Here is a 21027-nt window from a genome sequence, read left to right as displayed (position 1 = left end):
TATTTCAAGTAGGATTCCACATTACAAAAGTATGAAATATCAAACTACTTATATAGTAAATAGTATGCTTGGGATTTCTCTGCGTGATCGAATCACAAATGAGGAGATCCGCAGACAAACCAAAGTCACTGACATAGGTAGCACAGCGAGTCGTGAAGCTGAAGTGGCAATGGGCAGGCCACATAGTTCGAAGAGCCGATGAAATCGCAGTGTTGGTCGAACCCCCACTAGGTGGACCGAGGGCATCAAGCGGGTTGCAGGGAGCCGCTGGACGCTGGCGGCTCGAGACCGTTGTGTTTGAAAGTCCATGCAAGACGGCTATGTCCAGCAGTGGACGTCCATCGGCTGATAATTTTGTATATGATCATGTTCGTCCACATAACTTCAATATTTTTCTAACAACTCCTTCTTGTGAGAAAGAAACTTTTTGATAAAATTGATCTATTGTACACTTGAACGAATTAAATTTTACTACGATAAACAAAAAGTAAATGAAAATATTAGAAACTCAATTATTTTGTAAAATGTCAAAGAATTAACAAAATACGTCTCTCTGTGGTTGTGTCACAGAATTTTCAAAGATCTAACGTAAAATCATAGACAACATTTGCTTGAAACTCCAGTCACCTAGGGGCTACCTAGTAGTTTGTTTATGAAATGCAATGAAGGATGATTCAATAGTCAGCCCCTGGGTGAATACTGAATATTGGTTTGTGGGGGATTGTTCACTTCACGACTATGAATTCCAAGGTTAGTTCACATATCCGCCATGTCGAATACGTTTGTTCCCTGGAATTCATAGTCGTGAAGTGAACAATCCCCCACAAACCAATATTCAGTATTCACCCAGGGGCTGACTATTGAATCATCCTTCATTGCATTTCATAAACAAACTACTGGAGAGCCCCTAGGTGACTGGAGTTTCAAGCAAATGTTGTCTATGATTTTACATTAGATAGATCTTTGAAAATTCTGTGACACAACCACAGAGAGACGTATTTTGTTAATTCTTTGACATTTTACAAAATAATTGAGTTTCTAATATTTTCATTTACTTTTTGTTTTTACTATCGTAGTAAAATTTAATTCGTTCAAGTGTACAATAGATCAATTTTATCAAAAAGTTTCTTTCTCACAAGAAGGAGTTGTTAGAAAAATATTGAAGTTATGTGGACGAACATGATCATATACAAAATTATCAGCCGATGGACGTCCACTCCTGGACATAGCCGTCTTGCATGGACTTTCAAACACAACGGTCTCGAGCCGCCAGCGTCCAGCGGCTTCCTGCAACCCGCTTGATGCCCTCGGTCCACCTAGTGGGGGTTCGACCAACACTGCGATTTCATCGGCTCTTCGAACTATGTGGCCTGCCCATTGCCACTTCAGCTTCACGACTCGCTGTGCTACCTATGTCAGTGACTTTGGTTTGTCTGCGGATCTCCTCATTTGTGATACGATCACGCAGAGAAATCCCAAGCATACTATTTACTATATAAGTAGTTTGATATTTCATAGTTTTGTAATGTGGAAACCTACTTGAAATAAAAAAATTATTGTAAGAGGAAATTTGTTTATTTTACTCAAAACCACCTATAATTACCTGAAATAATTACAAGTAGGTACTATTATGCTGTATTTTCTTACAATTTATAGTAAGTGCAGTAAATAAATATAAGTGTAGCTTATCCTTAGGAATAGTGGTAAAATTGCATTTCACAAAGCTTTAGATCACATAATATTATATATTTAGGAGGTAGGCTTGGCCCGGTAATGGGCTGATAATAATGAACCACACAGTACTTATTGCAATTCTAAAATCAAACCTATATCCTTTTGATACAAAGTTTAATTAATAACAACAATAAATACATAATTTACATATAACTTATTGTTATTATTGTATATTTTTATAGGGCCAGACTTAAATGAAAAATGCAGAAGTAAACATTTAATAATTATCTTTATTAAAGATGTGAATCAATAAATTTCATTCAATTAAGATTTGTATACATTTTCTATTGTTATGGACTTCAGAGTGAGTGACCACCTTACAACATACTGCACTCACTCCTACTACCTCGATATTAAATGCTGCTGACTTTTCAAGGTATGTGGGTCTTCCAATTACTGTGATCTGAAAACTCAGATTTTCAAGGACCAAAGTATTCTCAGTATTCTTGGTAAAACAGTATTCTCAGAGCTCATCACTGCTATTCCCTGCCATGATAGCCGGTTTCTTTAAATCTGTGCATAGGGTCCTCCGGGGTTGTTTATATGTATACCTATGCGTGCCATCAATACAGCTTGACTTGTGGCATTTCTGTTATTTCATAGAATGCTTGATGGACTGCAAATACAGTCTGAAAATAAACATTATGTTAGTTACATTTATGTAGGTTATATATTTCCTAAATCAAAACTAGATAGGTATATTACAAACAAACTAATTAAATTCTTCATCATGAGTATGTTAAGCATGAGTCTTCTCTCAGAATCAGAGGGATAAGGTCCACCACTCTGGCCCAATGTGAATTGGCAGACTTCACACATGTAGAGACAATGTTTTTCCTTCAACGTATGAGACATGTGATATACATTTAAATTCATAAAATGCACATAACTGAAATGATTTGGAGGTGCATGTTTCAGACAGCATTTGAACCTACACCCTCCGAATAGAAGGCAGAGGTCATATCAACTGGGCTATATGGATTTTGACCTACTCCTAATTTATCTATACTAATATTATAAACAGGAAAAATTTGTTTGTTTGTTTTGTATAGGATCTGGAACTACTGAACTGATTTGAAAGATTCTATCACTGTTGGGAACCTACACCCTCATAATCAAAGGCAGAGGTCATACCCACTGGGCTAATTGGTTTTATATCTACTCCTAATTTATCTTTACTAATAATAGAAACAGGAAAGATTTGTTTGTTTGTATGTATGTAGGCTCTGGAACTACTGAACCAATTTAAAAAATTCTTTCACTGTTGGGAAGCTACACTATCCCCGAGCTCTATAGGCTATATTTTATCCCCGCATTCTTACGGAAATGGGAACCACAAAGGGTGAAACCGCGCGGCGTCTTCATGAACAAAAAAATATTGATAATGAACAGAGGTACGTACCTGGAAACATCCCGTTACATAGAATCGAAGTGCTGCTAGAATGCATAATAATAGCGGTATTGGTATTCCTCTCTTGGTATTCTTCATCAAACAGAGGCATATTATGCCTAATATGAGAATCTTTCGTACATTCCATATCGCCATAGTATTAAACTGGATTTACGCAATTGCGAATATTTATCTTGGATACTGATATAACTCGCTGTTTATACACAGTCTTAACACTTTCCAAGTCCACTTTTTAATAAATAAATCACGAATAACAACAAAAACAAGTACCAGGGGACGGTTTGGCTGACAGTTATCGGTAAACCAGCAGTCAGCCGCCAGCTCCTGTCAAATGAGGGGTTTCTTTTGTCTATGAAACGCGTAGGTGTTGAATTCCACACATAGCGGCTGAATAATCCCCTTAGGGGCCCCCTACTACGACTATCGGTGGAATTCATAGTCGTAGTAGGGGACCCCTAAGGGGATTATTCAGCCGCTATGTGTCGAATTCAACCCCTACGCGTTTCATAGACAAAAGAAACCCCTCATTTGACAGGAGCTGGCGGCTGACTGCTGAATTACCGATAACTGTCAGCCAAACCGTCCCCTGGTACTTTTTTTTGTTGTTATTCGTGATTTATTTATTAAAAAGTGGACTTGGAAAGTGTTAAGACTGTGTATAAACAGCGAGTTATATCAGTATCCAAGATAAATATTCGCAATTGCGTAAATCCAGTTTAATACTATGGCGATATGGAATGTACGAAAGATTCTCATATTAGGCATAATATGCCTCTGTTTGATGAAGAATGAACACAGAAGACCCAAGAGAGGAATACCAATACCGCTATTATTATGCATTCTAGCAGCACTTCGATTCTATGTAACGGGATGTTTCCAGGTACGTACCTCTGTTCATTATCAATAATTTTTTGTTCATGAAGACGCCGCGCGGTTTCACCCTGTGTCGTTCCCATTTCCGTAAGAATGCGGGGATAAAATATAGCCTATAGAGCTCGGGGATAGTGTAGCTTCCCAACAGTGAAAGAATTTTTTAAATTGGTTCAGTAGTTCCAGAGCCTACATACATACAAACAAACAAATCTTTCCTGTTTCTATTATTAGTAAAGATAAATTAGGAGTAGATATAAAACCAATTAGACCAGTGGGTATGACCTCTGCCTTTGATTATGAGGGTGTAGGTTCCCAACAGTGATAGAATCTTTCAAATCAGTTCAGTAGTTCCAGATCCTATACAAAACAAACAAACAAATTTTTCCTGTTTATAATATTAGTATAGATAAATTAGGAGTAGGTCAAAATCCATATAGCCCAGTTGATATGACCTCTGCCTTCTATTCGGAGGGTGTAGGTTCAAATGCTGTCTGAAACATGCACCTCCAAATCATTTCAGTTATGTGCATTTTATGAATTTAAATGTATATCACATGTCTCATACGTTGAAGGAAAAACATTGTCTCTACATGTGTGAAGTCTGCCAATTCACATTGGGCCAGAGTGGTGGACCTTATCCCTCTGATTCTGAGAGGAGACTCATGCTTAACATACTCATGATGAAGAATTTAATTAGTTTGTTTGTAATATACCTATCTAGTTTTGATTTAGGAAATATATAACCTACATAAATGTAACTAACATAATGTTTATTTTCAGACTGTATTTGCAGTCCATCAAGCATTCTATGAAATAACAGAAATGCCACAAGTCAAGCTGTATTGATGGCACGCATAGGTATACATATAAACAACCCCGGAGGACCCTATGCACAGATTTAAAGAAACCGGCTATCATGGCAGGGAATAGCAGTGATGAGCTCTGAGAATACTGTTTTACCAAGAATACTGAGAATACTTTGGTCCTTGAAAATCTGAGTTTTCAGATCACAGTAATTGGAAGACCCACATACCTTGAAAAGTCAGCAGCATTTAATATCGAGGTAGTAGGAGTGAGTGCAGTATGTTGTAAGGTGGTCACTCACTCTGAAGTCCATAACAATAGAAAATGTATACAAATCTTAATTGAATGAAATTTATTGATTCACATCTTTAATAAAGATAATTATTAAATGTTTACTTCTGCATTTTTCATTTAAGTCTGGCCCTATAAAAATATACAATAATAACAATAAGTTATATGTAAATTATGTATTTATTGTTGTTATTAATTAAACTTTGTATCAAAAGGATATAGGTTTGATTTTAGAATTGCAATAAGTACTGTGTGGTTCATTATTATCAGCCCATTACCGGGCCAAGCCTACCTCCTAAATATATAATATTATGTGATCTAAAGCTTTGTGAAATGCAATTTTACCACTATTCCTAAGGATAAGCTACACTTATATTTATTTACTGCACTTACTATAAATTGTAAGAAAATACAGCATAATAGTACCTACTTGTAATTATTTCAGGTAATTATAGGTGGTTTTGAGTAAAATAAACAAATTTCCTCTTACAATAATTTTTTTATTTCAAGTAGGTTTCCACATTACAAAACTATGAAATATCAAACTACTTATATAGTAAATAGTATGCTTGGGATTTCTCTGCGTGATCGTATCACAAATGAGGAGATCCGCAGACAAACCAAAGTCACTGACATAGGTAGCACAGCGAGTCGTGAAGCTGAAGTGGCAATGGGCAGGCCACATAGTTCGAAGAGCCGATGAAATCGCAGTGTTGGTCGAACCCCCACTAGGTGGACCGAGGGCATCAAGCGGGTTGCAGGGAGCCGCTGGACGCTGGCGGCTCGAGACCGTTGTGTTTGAAAGTCCATGCAAGACGGCTATGTCCAGCAGTGGACGTTCATCGGCTGATAATTTTGTATATGATCATGTTCGTCCACATAACTTCAATATTTTTCTAACAACTCCTTCTTGTGAGAAAGAAACTTTTTGATAAAATTGATCTATTGTACACTTGAACGAATTAAATTTTACTACGATAATAAAAGTAAATGAAAATATTAGAAACTCAATTATTTTGTAAAATGTCAAAGAATTAACAAAATACGTCTCTCTGTGGTTGTGTCACAGAATTTTCAAAGATCTAATGTAAAATCATAGACAACATTTGCTTGAAACTCCAGTCACCTAGGGGCTCTCCAGTAGTTTGTTTATGAAATGCAATGAAGGATGATTCAATAGTCAGCCCCTGGGTGAATACTGAATATTGGTTTGTGGGGGATTGTTCACTTCACAACTATGAATTCCAGGGTATGAATTCCACCGTTAAAGCGTCCATCGTAGTAACTTGTTGAAAAAAAAAGCTCGAAGTAAACACAGGAATTCAAAACAACTTTGACAGGTTAAAGCTATGCTAGCGCCATCTGCTAAAAGTTTTTAGCGGCCAACCCCATAGGTATGGTTGTTTTCGGATAAAACTAATTGTATAAATTTTACTCGGCTGTCCGATTCCAGAACCGTTTTACCTAAATCAATAAAAAAAATCCATCAAGTGTCACTGTCATTGTCATTGTCAACCAACTACAACAAACAAAAACCGTTACCCTAAAAATTTTGAAATTCCTTGATTGTGACCAATTGTGACTTGTTGTTGTTGTTACTTGTTTTTGTTTTCGGTTTGCAATTGCAAGATAAACTGAAAATTTTAATTTGTGTACCTAATTTTAAATTTTATAATCATATTTTAATTAGCAGTAATAAATCATGGCCGATGTGGATGAAATAATAGACTACATGAAATCACTAAAAAAAGGATTCAATAAAGAATTATATCAAAGCAAAATTGATGAATTGGGATACCTTGTCGAAACTACTGGCTTAAATTATACGGACTTCCACACACTGTTTAAAGTGTGGCTCAATTTGAGTATACGTAAGTAATGCAAAAATAGACAGCAAAAGCAGTCTGGGGAGTTAATTGTTTGGATTTCATATAAAAACTAACTATAACGTAGAATTGAATATCCATTTAATTTGCAGCAATGGCGAAATGGGTTGATCTTGGTGTCTGTATAGTACCAAAAGAGAAAGTTCAACAGAAAACTGTAGAATATTCTTTACGATGGATCCTTGTTAATTGTGACAATGCAAGCAACATCACAAGGACTGGCTTTTTACTGGATTGGCTCACAGGTAAAAACACTGCAAGGTAGAAAAACATTGAAGGTAAATGTTTACATAAAAATACCAGTAGTTTGTTAATTTCATTATGGCTTTTTCCAATCAGGACAGAAATTTATTATCCGAGCTAGTGAGAAATTTTAAAAATAATCACAAATTTATTATATGGGATTTTATGCACTGGTAAGATAGGAGTTATCGAGTAAGGATAGAAAGAGTAAATGTAGACATAATCAATTTGAGGGAATACTATTGGGACAGAAGGGACGGGATAGTCCCTTCCTAGGAATAAACATTCACTGGCCTATAGAAATATATACCTATGTAGTAGCATTTTTAAACATATTTGTTATGTCCAGTCTACTCATAGATCCCACCCTGATGATTATCATATTATCATGTTATGTAGAATTGATAATTATGTTTCAGCTGCTATGGACACTGATTCAATCGAGATGACTGCTTTAGATATTGGATATGAAGTATTTTATATATTATTGACATATGAAGCATTGGTAATATTTTATTTTTATGTACACTTTGCAATGCTAAAATGAAATAATTAGCTTAATTATATTTTATATATGCCCTAGCCAATATGAGGTCATTAAATATTTTATTGTGTGTGTATAATTGATACTTCTCATAACAAAACTACTGGACCAAATGATTATATTCTAGATCAACATCAAAATCCATGGTTTCTGGAGATTTAAGTTAAAGTGATATTTGATTTAAGTTGATTTGTAAAAAACTTTGTTACATGCCACAAAGTACCACCACCACAACACAGGTATATTCAAGTCAAGAGATCTTCTAGGCAAGCACATTCCACCATAGGCTGCATCACCGCTTACTGTTAAGCATGATTGTAGCCAAGCGTTTGCCTATATAATGTAAAGAAAAATTATATTATATTATTAATATAAACTGCCATGCAGGAATTTCTAATAGGATTTTTTGATTCCTCAATACATAACTAACATAATTTAAAATTTTTCAGACACAATATGTTATTAAACTTTTATACACACTGACAAAACCAGCTGATGTGACAAGAAAAAGAGTTCTGGAATTAATTGATTTAGGCAAAAAAAGAGAGGGCAAAAAGGTATAGTAGTTGTCATCAAACTTTTGAAGCAAGTAGAAAAATCATTTACTTTTGAAGCAAATAGAAAAAGTTAAAATTATTTTACATTTGTAAAAGATTACAAAACGAATAAAACAGAAAAATATACATATTACAAATAGATGAGAAGCTTAGTTATATTTAGCTAGCATAGTGTAGTTTCAGATAGCAGAGTGTAGGTAACAGTTCATTTCGCTCTGGAAGTTGGCTCCGTTTTGCGATAATTGGACATATGGACATCATGAGGCAACTGTCACCGAACCCATGCTACCTGAAAAACACTTTAAATTGTTAATTTTTGTTAATGTGTTTTATTTTATTTTGTTTATTTTTTGTTATTGCATTTTATTTTATTTTGTTTATTGTTTTTTTTTTTGCAGAACATGTTTAGGCAGATCCAAGTCTTGCTTGGTCTGTTTAAGTCGTACAAGCCACAATGTGTGCCTGAGACTGTGCCCTCAATATCTATACACACAGCCTTTAGAAATGTCAATTTAAAACTACTGGCTCACTTTAAAAATAGTCAGGTACTATAATCTTCTAATGCATGCATTGCATTACTTAAGACTTTCGTTGTGAAAATATAATGGAACTTATATATCTATAAGTAATAATAAAATATAAGTGTCAGTTTTTTAAATTATAAGCAATAACCAGGGAGATAAAATATAATTATTACACTAAGGGTCTCACAGGCTACTATAGCTTGGCGACATCGTTCGTTACACTCCCGATGGCCCGCGCGGGCCGGGGGGCGTGTTACGATGAATGAAGAACCCATGACTGATGCACCTCACTTCCCCGCACGCACGATTTCACACCCGCGCGGTCTTTTCCCCCGTGGCCCTCATATCATGGGAGTGTCATCAACGAACTTGCCAGACTATACTTTCAAACTTTATTTTTTAAAATGAGAAAGCTCACTTGGAAATTGAGCCTTCCTTACTTTTCCTTCCTCAAAAAAAATTACAAAATATTCTAGGTTTATCAAAATCAGTTTAGAGACTTTAGAGTTTGCAGATCCCATAAATATTAACCTAATATATCTGATATCTATTTATATTATATTTAAAAAAATCATCCATTGCTCATTTTTTTTATAATATAATATTATGCATGTTGTTTATTTTAACTCTTTTTAATTTTAATTGATGATGTTTTGATTTTAGAGCAAAAGGAACACTTTGAGTAAAGAAACAGGACATTTAACGTGGATAAATCCAATTAATTCAGTAAGTTGCAAAATTGTTGTAGATTATTTTTAGTACACTTACAATTTAATTTACAATCTATACTTCTATACTTCTATACTAATATTATAAAGAGGTAAAGTTTGTAAGTTTGTAAGTTTGTCACATTTTTTAAATGGGGTAATCTTCGGAACTACTGGTCCGATTTTAAAAATTCTTTCACCAGTAGAATGCTACATCATCGGGGAGTGCTATAGGCTATATTTTATATTGGTATCATATATATTAGCCGAGTTATCACAGTTTTTGTCATACAGGTCGGACTGAAAATCCTCTTAAACAGACTTATTCGCATTACACTTAACTATTGTGTAAAATTGAAATTAATGTATGGATACTTTATGCATCTTTAAAAGTTCTACAAAAAAGTCCGCGACACCATATATCTATCTTCTATATATTAGCAGATATAGTACCTTTTGTGTTTTAAAAATTATTAATTTTATATACTTAGGTTTACGTCATTATTTATACAACTAAACTTTAATCCTTATTAAAATAAATTATTTAATAATCACAAGGATATTATGGAGATAAGATTTGCCCTTTATAGTATGTTAATTAGTTAAATAGTTTCGGAGATAATACAAAATTTCTAAAAGACGCAGAAATTCCGCAATATGATGCCCGGCGCTTTCATTTACTTAGTTCCCGTTCCCGTGTGAATATGTGGATCAAACATAGCCTATGACACTCGAAAATAACGTAGCTTTCTATTGGTAAAACAATTTTCCAAATTGGTCCAGTAGATCCAGAAATTACCTCGTACACCCACACGAACTTTACCTCTTTATATTATTAGCATAGAAGTCTCTATTTCTCTTGGTCATACCACCACTCTCGAAGGACTGGACCGATTTTGCTAAGGGTAGGAGTAAGATAGAGAAGTTATAGGGTAGGGTAGGGTACGGATAGGGAAGCGTAGGGGTAGTGTAGAGGTAGGGTAGGTTTAGGGCCGGGTTTAGTGTAGGGTAGTGGTAGGGTAGAGGTACGGGTAGGATAGGGAAGTGGTAGGGTAGGGGTAGGATAGGCGTGAGATAGGGGTACGGGTGGGATAGGGGTAGGAAAGGGATAGGGTACGGGGACGGTAGGGTAGGGTAGGGGTAGGGTAGATGTAGGGGTTGGGTAGGGTTGGGGTAGTAGTAGGGTAGGGGTAGTAGTAGGGTAGGGGTAGGGTAGGGTAGGGGTAGTAGTAAAGTTGACATCGAAATTTACGCGGACGAAGTCGCGGGCGTCCGCTAGTAAATAATATTTTGAATATAATATCAATAAATAGAACTAAAATATGTATAGTACAAATAAATACAAATAAAATTGAAGTGTCTGTCTGCGTTTTCTCATGTGTTTATACATTGGTCAATATTATTTTGTCTATTATAATATCAGGCAAAACCTTCCTATGGACCGAACAAATAGCTGTTTGGAACAAAAGTCATATGTCCTGCAGTGAACGTCTATCGGCTGATATGATGATGATGACATATCTAAAATATTATTCCAGATATCCAAAAATAAGAAGTGTGATCCACTGATACCCAATTTGGAGTATTTAAACATAGGCTCACAGCAATATGACAGCTCTGCAAAGAAGACTTATTTGGATTTTTCCGAGTATGTATTATTTTATCTTTTTGCCTAGATTTTGATCTGTATCTGTTAAATGTATGTTTTTTTTTAAATTTAGTTTAATATAAAATTGAAAAATTTGATAACCCCTGAAGATCATGAAATTATTAATTACACTATCGATCAAGTCATCAATAGTCTCTTTCAGTGTGCTTCATATTTGCCGGCATTCGGTTATTCTCACTTTAACCCCCCAGAACTTTTAAACGGCTCAACCGATTTTCATCAAACATGTCTAAGAACACCAGCACATAAATCACCTTTCATACAAAACAAACTAAATTGCAATCGCTTCATCCGTTCGGAAGCTATGGTGCCACAGACAGACTGTCAGACAAACGTCAAACTTATAATACCCGTCTGTTGCATTGGTGGTTAAAAATCAAATTATATACCTAAACCACTTATCTATTGATGAGGACCGCATGAAAATTTATCGCGAACAGATAGACAGACGCAGGGACTTTGTTTTATTAACCGACTAGCGGACGCCCGCGACTTCGTCCGCTTGGAAATCAATGTAAAATCAAATAAATAAAAAGTATCCTTCTCCGTATCATGGTCTTAAACCATGCCAAGTTTCATTTGAATTCATTCAGTAGTTTCAGCGTGATGCCCAAATAACACAAAACTAGGACAGACAGACAAAAAATCGAAATATAAATATTTTTAGCTTCAGTATCGATCATATAATGTCCCCCGACAAAAATTTTCAAAATATCTTCAATGTGCAGAATTCTTATTGTAAGTATAGATTCTAGATGGCGCTAGTAGTACTCTATGCCACGGTAACGTTTGGTGTTACAGTATAAGTAAAATCTACTGTTACTGTTAAGTACCTGTTTTTTTTAATATGTATATTTTATTAACTGAATTCAAAAAAGGAGGAGGTTCTCAATTCGAGTGTATGTTTTTATTTAATATTATTATTATATTTTTTCAGTTCAATATCGCTGCTCCAATACAGCAGTCGGCACGACATGCGTCGCCCGGCGCGTCTACGAGCCTTGCTGTGCAACCCGGCGGGACTCACCTTGTTAGTGGTGGCCTCAGAAGGAGATCACGCCTTTTTTTCCTATAATTTACATCACGTTCTGAATAATTGTGAGTACTTATATTTGGGAAGCTGAAGAAGATATTTTGGGATTCGCTTGAGTGTGTCAGACAAGCTTGATGGAAGCGCCCTTTCCAAACAAACCTGAAGATTTGAGCGTAATCGAAGGGAATGGGAAAGTTGCAAATTAACACATTTGTGGGCGCGGTTATTTTTTTTTAAATAATACCAAAAAAACAAAATATTTCTGATTATAACATCTATTATTTTAAGAAATTAACGTGTCTCAAACGGTGAAGGAAAACATCGTGAGGGAACCTGCATACCAGGGAATTTTATTAATTCTCTGCGTGTGTGAAGCCTGCCAATCCGCATTGGGCCAACGTGGTGGACTATTGGCCTAACCCCTCTCATTCCGAGAGGAGACTCGAGCTCAGCAGTGAGCCGAATATAGGTTGATAATGATGATACGATAATTCATAAGTTTATACATTACGTGTAGACCTAGCATGCGTAAACGAGAATTATCTCTTCAAAAGAAAAAGACATTATCGACCAATAGCAGCAGAGTTGTCACAGTCCGTCTTTCTCTCTTTCGCACAAACACAACCAAAGAGACAGCGATATTTTCGTCTCCACCGCTATTGGTCGACATTTGTCTTTATCTCATCTCCAATTAGTCGTGATGCGTATTTTAAGCCTGCTGGTTATTTTTAGGTTTTCTAGAACAGTCTCCACATAGCTACGCTGAGAAGCAGTACTTCTTGAACCAGCTCGCCACATACCAAGCCACTCTGTTGCAAGGTCTGCCAGTGATCACAGTCTTCTTGGCACACTACTTACCTTTTTGGAATGAAATGGATTTCTTTGCTGAGGTAATTTTATGGACCTAATTAATAAGTTTGCTGTTATCTTATTTGTGCTTTACTTTCTTATGTAGGTGACAGCAAGTGAATAGACACAATATGTATTAATGATATGACGACAGAGATATTGTCGACCAATAGCGGTGGTTTCGAAAATAGCGCTCTCTTTGGTTATGAACATGTACCCAATATGTTGGCTCACGTGAAGGCACTAGAGGAGTTACTTAGTAGAGATTACATGCAGCAATGGGCTAGTTGACACTTTTTTTTAATAGTCTTAAATAGTTAATTATTGTTCTACTAGACTGAATTTTTTTTGAAATATGTTTTTGACAATATGACCCAAAACGCCTGTCGGCCATGACAATATAATAAATCCCATACAAATGGAGCGTTTATCAAAAATATATATGAGTCAACTACCCTATTAGGCCACTCATATATTTGTTAACATTGGACCTATCTTGTTCGAAGGGTTTCGTCCCGAGAGCTATATTTCAACTCGGGCGCTATTGGTCGACAACATATATCACTCGTCATGAGATATCTCGTTGGTGCATGATAGGCTTACAGGAGTTACCTAAAAGAGATTATTTGCCACAATAACGCCACCTTTGCATGCTTACATTTATTTTACTATATTACTTATCTTGTTTGATGTCTTGTTTGCAATGAAGCTCTCCTTCTTACTTCATTTCAAAAATACGATTAGTGGAGTAATTAAATGTATTTTTTGTGTTTTAGATTCTGAGACTTGTTGAATGGGTGAATGTTGAAAGTGTGGATCACGTAGAAGTCATAGTGAGCACTATGGGCAAGGTGTTCCACAGATCGCAGCCTTTGGAGCAGCGCGCCATATTGTATGCTCTCACCAACATGTACATTAATTTGGTAAGTTATACAGGGTGCTGGGGAGTATTTCCCATAACTCAGGGGTTTATACTCTTTACCGAAAATTAATTTAAAATGTTCAAGGAACATGTGTTCTAAAAATAATATTTTCTTGGTAAATAATATTTCTTTTGTAAATAGATCTTAAAACCCCCTTGTCCCTTATACGCGTTCTTATAATTATGACGTAGCCATGTTTTATCGATCGATGATCGATCGTCAAGGAATTCCTTAATCCACACACACACAAGTCCTGGACCTTGCTTGGTGCTTTTCTCTCTACCACGCGATGGACCCGGCACCTGCACGGTGAATCCATGGAATGCTAAGATATTCGTCTCTGTATGTATGTATGTGTTAAAATAAACAATAAACAATATTATTTCAGATATACGCAAGTACACGAGAGCGGCACTATTTTTTGAATATGCAACCTTCACACGATGCCATTGCTCGTTTGTTGAGAATGGTGGCGTTTTACATAAGCGATATGAGCAACAAATGGTTGCAAGTATCTCCTGGTAAGTTGTTATTTCAAACATTATTTAATTTAGTTAAATCTAATACTAGCGGATGCCCGCGTCCTTGTCCGCGTTATATTCATTTAAATGTTGCTCAATGTATCTTTCAGTAAAAGTCTATTAAAATACTGGACAAACAGAGAGACTGAAATTTTAAAAACGTTCGTTTATTGTTTTATGTTTATGTTTTATTAAATTACTATTACATAGAGGACATGAGAAAACACAGTTTTTTTTTTCACTAATCACAGACAGGCGGACGCGTCACTTTTATTTATATGTACATGATATAATGCATTCACCAACTTATTTCCCAAGTCAAGCGTGCGTGACCAATACAAGTAATTAAAAATTAGTGTAAGTAAAAAAGGTTACACAACCTTGCATAAGCTAATGACCTGGCAGTCGGTTTGTTTATATCTGGTATCTCTTCTCGTTCTCTATACAGGAGTATTTCCCATAACTCTAGGGTTATATTCTTTAACAAAAACTAGTTAAAAAAGTTCAAGGAACATGTGTTCAAAAATGAGTATTTTCGGAGTCAATGATTTTTCTTTAGTAAAAATATCTTAAAATGTGTCCCATATACGCATCCTTTATATTTTTTGGCGTAGCGAAGTTTTACGTACTTTAAAATGCAAGGATAGATAAAGCCGTGTGTTACATAGATAGTCGGAATTATTTGAATTAATATAAAATATCATAAAAAGATTTTATTTTTTAGTTAAAAATATATTCGTTATGCAGTTCGGCTCCTATAAGTGAAGTCGTAAACACCTTGAAGTTCTGTGAAATACTCCCGAGCAGCCTGTATAATAAATATTATATAAAAGATTTGAGAAAACACTAATCACAGACAGGCGGCCATGTCAGTTTTATTTATATGTAATAACATATAACGCGTTCACCCACTCCTCGAGCCATGCGTGTGTATAGAAATAAAGGACTCTCAACGAGAAGAGATACCAGACATAAACACGAGTAATTAAAAATTTGTGTATGTAAAAAAGGTTACACAACCCTGCATAAATGACCTGGCAGTCGGTTTGTTTATGTCTGACTCAGACCAATTATTGTATAGGACCTGCCGCGTTAGACGTTACTTTTCTGTCAAAGTATATGATCAACGATCTAATGCGATTATAAAAACTGTCTCTATAGAATCGATGTTAAATAGTTGTAATCGTGTTAGTCGGTTAAAAAGCTCCGTAAAAATACCTTTTTGTGTAATTGAATTGTGTAAAAAACGGGCAAAAACTTCTAGTTTAGTATAAGATATATACTAAATCCAAGCTCGTTTTCCTCAGAAAATGACAGATAACTTTGTTCGTGACTATGAGTGCGATACAGGTCCTTCTATAATTGGTCTGAGATGACTGGTATCTGTTCTCGTTCTGTATGTAATCTATAGTGTTTGTGTGTCAGAGAGCACGTGCGCGGTGCTGAGCGTGGTGCGCGCGGCGGTGCGGCGCGCGCGGGGCGAGGCGCGGTGCGGGCGCGCTGCTGGCGCCGTGCCGCGGCCGCTGTGCCTCGCCGCGCCGCTGTTGGCGGGCTCGGCGGCTGCACTGGACGCGCTGGCGGCGCTCTTGTTGCTGTAAGACATTCTCTCTACATCAGACGATGAACATTGCAGGATATAGGCCTTTTGTCTTCTTCTACTTCTTCTGTTAGTGCCATCTCCATAAGGTGGTTAGCAATTGTTAAGGCTAATTTTACTCATTGCTGCCCGAAACAGCGACCTGGTACTCATATTGAACCATTGACGTAAAGTTTTTGAGCACGTACGTACGCATGTACATTTACGACCAGGCCTTCGTTTTTCCTTCATTTTCCCTGGAGCAGGTCATATTTGGAATTTCACGTGCGCACTATACACAAGCGAGTCGCAGTCGCTGGACGCAGGCTTCTCAGGATCGTGATCATTGGCGTGCCTAAGGTTTTCAACTAGGATATGAACTATAAGCAAAAATTGGAAAATTCTTTGACCAACTATGTATTCTGTGGTCCAGCATAGTTTTGTATTGAGTCCCCCGGGTAGGCAGTGCTTTTTTGCATCTATGAAGTGCACGTCACTGATCGTGATGTTTGGATGTTCCTACAAATGGCCTCAAATACATCGGTCATATAATGCGAAACTCCAAGTATGACCTGCTCCATCTACGGGAAAACGGAGGCCTGGTCGTAGACTTTGACTTAAACCTTTGAAATAAACGTTTTTTATTTGATTCGAAAAAAATATATGATAATTAATAATAATTTCAGGCACAAGGAAATCTTCGTCGCAACGAAACACCGGAGCGACTTCACCGACCAACAATTGCAAGAGAAGCGATTATTACAACGTTTCACGTTGGACTTTATGAGCTGTTTCTCGGAGAATATTTTCAGCGAATGCAAAAAGGGCATAGTTTTCAGCAAATTACACCCACACACTGTTGGGCAGCTGATGGATCTGATACCTGATGTGGACTCCAAACTGAGTATACGGAACAATTTGGCATTCGCGTCTTACACGTATATTATGCATAATAAAGACGCCAGGGATAACACCCTCTGGTTCAATGTCATAGATGAGGAGTTTGATAATTTGGCCCAGTTTGTTAAGCATGCGATGCCAGGGTTTTCTTGATATTAATGTCGTAGATTATAAGATTTTTTTTTTATTCTTTACAATTTAGCCCTTGATTACAATCTCACCTGATGGTAAGTGATGTTGCAATCTAAGATGGAAGCGGGCTAACTTGTTAGGAGGAGGATGAAAATCCACACCCCTATCGGTTTCTTCACGACATCGTACCGGAACGCTAAATCGCTTGGCGGTACGTCTTTGTTGGTAGGGTGGTAACTAGCCACGGCCGAAGCCTTCCACCAGCCAGACCTGGACCAATTAAGAAAACCTCAATCGGCCCAGCCGGGGATCGAACCTAGGACCTCCGTCTTGTAAATCCACCGCGCATACCACTGCGCCATGGAGGCCGTCAGATTTGACTTATCGGACGGTAATTTTACATTGTAACGTGTGTGTAATGTAAATACACTTTAAGGTCTATTTATCCTCTACTATAAGGAGAGAAACCGGCCTCTGTAGCCAATTGGCACGTCGATTCTCTTTCTACGTTCGCTAACGCTTCAAAAACTAGAAAAATGTATGGGAATGACATTTGTTATAGACAGGTCACGTGATCAAGATTTGTCATTCGCATACATTTTTCTAGTTTTCGAAGCGATAGCGATCGTAGAAAGAGAATCGACGTGCCACTTGGCTACAGAGGCTGACCCTGAACTCTGAACCCTGGACCTAAACCTGAAGCCTGAAACAATACTTACCAACTTTCACCTTTATAATATTAGTGTAATTTAGATATTAAATTAAGTTAACATACTTATTAATTAACATATTGGGTGTACAGCTTTTTTATTGCCGTTCTTTTTAAACATCACAGTTTTTATTTTATTAAAACAAGCTATTTATTTGGTGTTGAAATCGATATATAATCTTTTTACAAGAAAATTTAACCGACTTCAAAATTACAAAATAAACTACAAAACAAAAAATAACATCGTATGTGCTGTGCTACCTTTTAATCACTTTGAAGGCGGTGCCAAGCCAGTGGCATAATTAAAACCGTTTTTGAAAGAACCATGGGAAAGAACCGTCTGAAAATCCTAAAACTTGATGATCTAAACGGCTCGAGTTAATGCATCACTCGTGTTGGCACCGCCTTCAAAGTGATCAAGTAACATTGTGACGTCAGACGCCGAACTAATTGTTAATTATTATTTTTGTCGAACGCTCAGTTTTTATAGGAATTGTTAATGTGACGTCATAAAACACTTGAAATATAGACCATCATGGCCGACAGGCGTTTTGGCACGTATTGTCAAAAAATATCATGTAATGACGTCTCAAAAAAATTTGATAATTTTTTTCCAATCTAGTAGAACGATAATGAACAATTTAAGATCATTTTAAAAAAGTGTCAAGTAGCCTATTGAGCACCTATGATATTTAAAAAAAATATACTGACTGACTATCGACATTATGGCCCAGTCGAAACAACTGAGGCTGAGCAGGAATTGTTTGATAAAATATTTGCCTTTGTAGATTGTAACTGTCGGTGGTAATGCTAGCCGTAAATTATGTTTTAATTCATGACATTTTCTGTACGTACATTCAAAATTATGTATTTTTACAATAAAGTATTTTTTACGTTTGTATTTACTTTTTTTTTATATAAAAATACCTTATAAAAATTACGGAAATCTTATAGGATCCACTTTGTTGTCCCGTCTGTCTGTCTATCAACTCGGAACATCAGAACTGTGTTCTTCAGTAAAAGGAAGTTTTTATATGTATTTTTAAATATTAGGTCCTTACCTACATATGAAATTATCGTTACTGGCCACTCTGATCTCTAATATCTCTTCTTATAGCTTGTTTAAGCTTAATTCGTTCGTAACACTCCCGATGGTCCGCGCGGGCCGGGAGGGGGGGGGGTAACGATGCCCTGCGCGCACGACTTCACACCGGCACAGTCCTTTCCCCCGTCGCCCACATATCATGGGAGTATCATCAATGAACTTGCCAAGCTATAGGTTAGGAATTCCAAGTTCAAAATACAGCTATTTGATTCATTTGTTTTTTCCTCTTTTGGCTTTTTCTTTGCGTCACTCAGTTTACAAAATTGAAAATTTGAAATATTACATTATTTGCGAGTGCCTACCTTCGTGACACCAGTGCTGCAGAAACGGCTGTGTATCGGTAAACGGTGTCGCAACGATAATCGGAAATGCTCATTTGGCATTTCTATTCTAGAAAATATTTTATTTAAAATGAAAATATTGTATCTTTACATTGGGAGAGACGCAACAGGCAGGCACAATACACAATATGTACTTAACACTTATTTACATTGTATTTCTAAGTCAGCGATTAGCTGCAATCATGGTAAGCGTAAGTAGATGCAATGCAGGCTGCAGCCTATGGTGGAACACTCTTGCCGGTGCCTATTAACTCTCGACTTGAAGATACCCACGATGTAGGTGGCAGGGGAAACGGAAGCTGGAAGGGCAATCAACTTCGGCATGCGAATCATGAACGAAGAGACAACGATTTGTACGAGTTCAAAGGTAGAGAGAACCTTAACTATTACCTTTAAACCCTACCTCTGTAAGGTTGCAACTGCGATGTCAGTCAGTTCTAGGGTAAAAGGGTGTCTAACCATATAATGCGACAGCAAAAGTTGCACGAGCCTCCCAAAATAAGTTTATAATATAAGTCTGTACTTCGGTATATGAAACGAAAATAATTTCCTCGCAATATACTCGTACCTACATTAATTGATTAAACGACATTCATAACGGTGTCCATCTTTTTAATTTCAATCAGAAATGAAATCATAATAAGAGTGCTTCGGCTCTCCATAAACAACAGTAGCTAGTAGGTATACAAAACCGCCTCGGGTGCCACCCCGCGTCGGCGATGCAACGCTTGATATAATGTAGATCAGGGTTGCCAACCCTAAATTTAAAAAAAAAAAACTATGATTTGAAATTGGGAAAAACAGGGCAGTTCAGTGTGCTTTGTGGTAGTTTTCAATGTTTTCATACTGTGACTATCGCATATTTCTAAGGAATTTAAACAGTTGTGCAGTTGCACCACTAGATGGCGCTGTTTCAATTCCTTGCAAATTCAGGGGTCAGGGGCACGCGAATTTTTGAATACATGACCTTATCAGTGGGCCCAGTACGCGACCAACGACATATCTTGTGATGAGAAATAGACAAAAGTCGTCCAATGGTGGTGGAGCTATCCCAGTTCTAGCTCTTCCGTCCCAACGCAATGAAAGAGCGCTACCTAGTCGTATGTACTTCCGTTTGCGCCTTGGCTGAAAGTCTATTTATCTTCACTGATAATAATTCTTTGAAATTCAGGGCTTTGAAAACCCAGTACCTTCGCTGCATAAATATATCCAGGGTAGTGGGCACTGCAAAAACTATGACATGTCCTGGGAAAATAGGACGGTTGGCAACCCTAATGTAGGTATATGTACTATGGTCTATGTAGGACGTACGTCTCTACATTGTAACAATATTCAGTGATGTACTCCGTTGTCCCTGCGTTATGCGCTGATCTCTGCTGACCCATAGCAGGGTGCCAACCCGTTACGTTCATTATTTAAGACTATTTTATATTTTTTTAATAAATAGATATAAGTATTACGATAATACACTAATCTCCTCAAGGAGGAGAGAAGATTTTGATTTGTTTGTTTGTTACGATTAGCCTCCGAATCTACTGGACCGATTTAAAATTCTATCACCATTGGAAAGCTACATAATCAGCGAGTAACATAGTATATTTCATTCCCGCATTCCCACGGGAATTGGAAATAAACGGGGCTTTGCTAAACAAACAAACCATAAAAATGAGGGTATAAACCATTTAGCATCTAATA

General features: G+C 36.8%; 1 protein-coding gene and 2 long non-coding RNA genes across 3 annotated transcripts; 2 read left to right on the top strand and 1 right to left on the bottom strand.

Annotated features, from left to right (window-relative positions):
• Positions 1 to 1944: 1944 nt before the first annotated feature.
• Positions 1945 to 3425, bottom strand: LOC128199861 (uncharacterized). The gene is made up of 2 exons (XR_008252378.1): positions 3137 to 3425; positions 1945 to 2363 (listed from the first exon to the last, which is right to left on the bottom strand). It is a non-coding gene; the product is annotated as an uncharacterized LOC128199861 (long non-coding RNA).
• Positions 3426 to 3632: 207 nt separating this feature from the next.
• LOC128199860 (uncharacterized) lies at positions 3633 to 5217 on the top strand. The gene is made up of 2 exons (XR_008252377.1): positions 3633 to 4025; positions 4799 to 5217. It is a non-coding gene; the product is annotated as an uncharacterized LOC128199860 (long non-coding RNA).
• Positions 5218 to 6678: 1461 nt separating this feature from the next.
• LOC112054900 (centromere protein I) lies at positions 6679 to 18783 on the top strand. Its single transcript, XM_024094843.2, has 13 exons — positions 6679 to 6984; positions 7092 to 7244; positions 7662 to 7747; positions 8236 to 8343; positions 8742 to 8888; positions 9531 to 9593; positions 11113 to 11222; positions 12181 to 12341; positions 13009 to 13166; positions 13902 to 14048; positions 14437 to 14569; positions 15995 to 16163; positions 16832 to 18783. Exons 1-13 carry the CDS (start codon positions 6816 to 6818, stop codon positions 17196 to 17198), a joined length of 1971 nt encoding a protein of 656 aa, XP_023950611.2. The 5' UTR covers positions 6679 to 6815; the 3' UTR covers positions 17199 to 18783.
• Positions 18784 to 21027: the final 2244 nt, after the last annotated feature.

The sequence above is a fragment of the Bicyclus anynana genome, chromosome 3, assembly GCF_947172395.1.
Source record: "Bicyclus anynana chromosome 3, ilBicAnyn1.1, whole genome shotgun sequence".
NCBI lineage: Eukaryota > Metazoa > Arthropoda > Insecta > Lepidoptera > Nymphalidae > Bicyclus > Bicyclus anynana.
The sequence above is the reverse complement of the archived record's forward strand: the minus strand, read 5'-3'. Positions and strand labels throughout refer to the sequence as shown.

What these genes read in the sequence shown, in the direction of transcription:
- LOC112054900 (XM_024094843.2), top strand. Translation starts at nt 6,816, where the DNA reads ATGGCCGATGTGGATGAAATAATAGACTACATGAAATCACTAAAAAAA. An exon ending in AAAAAAGAGAGGGCAAAAAG is followed by an intron (nt 8,344 to 8,741) that starts GTATAGTAGTTG and finishes TTTTTTTTGCAG; the next exon opens with AACATGTTTAGGCAGATCCA. An exon ending in ACATCACGTTCTGAATAATT is followed by an intron (nt 12,342 to 13,008) that starts GTGAGTACTTAT and finishes GGTTATTTTTAG; the next exon opens with GTTTTCTAGAACAGTCTCCA.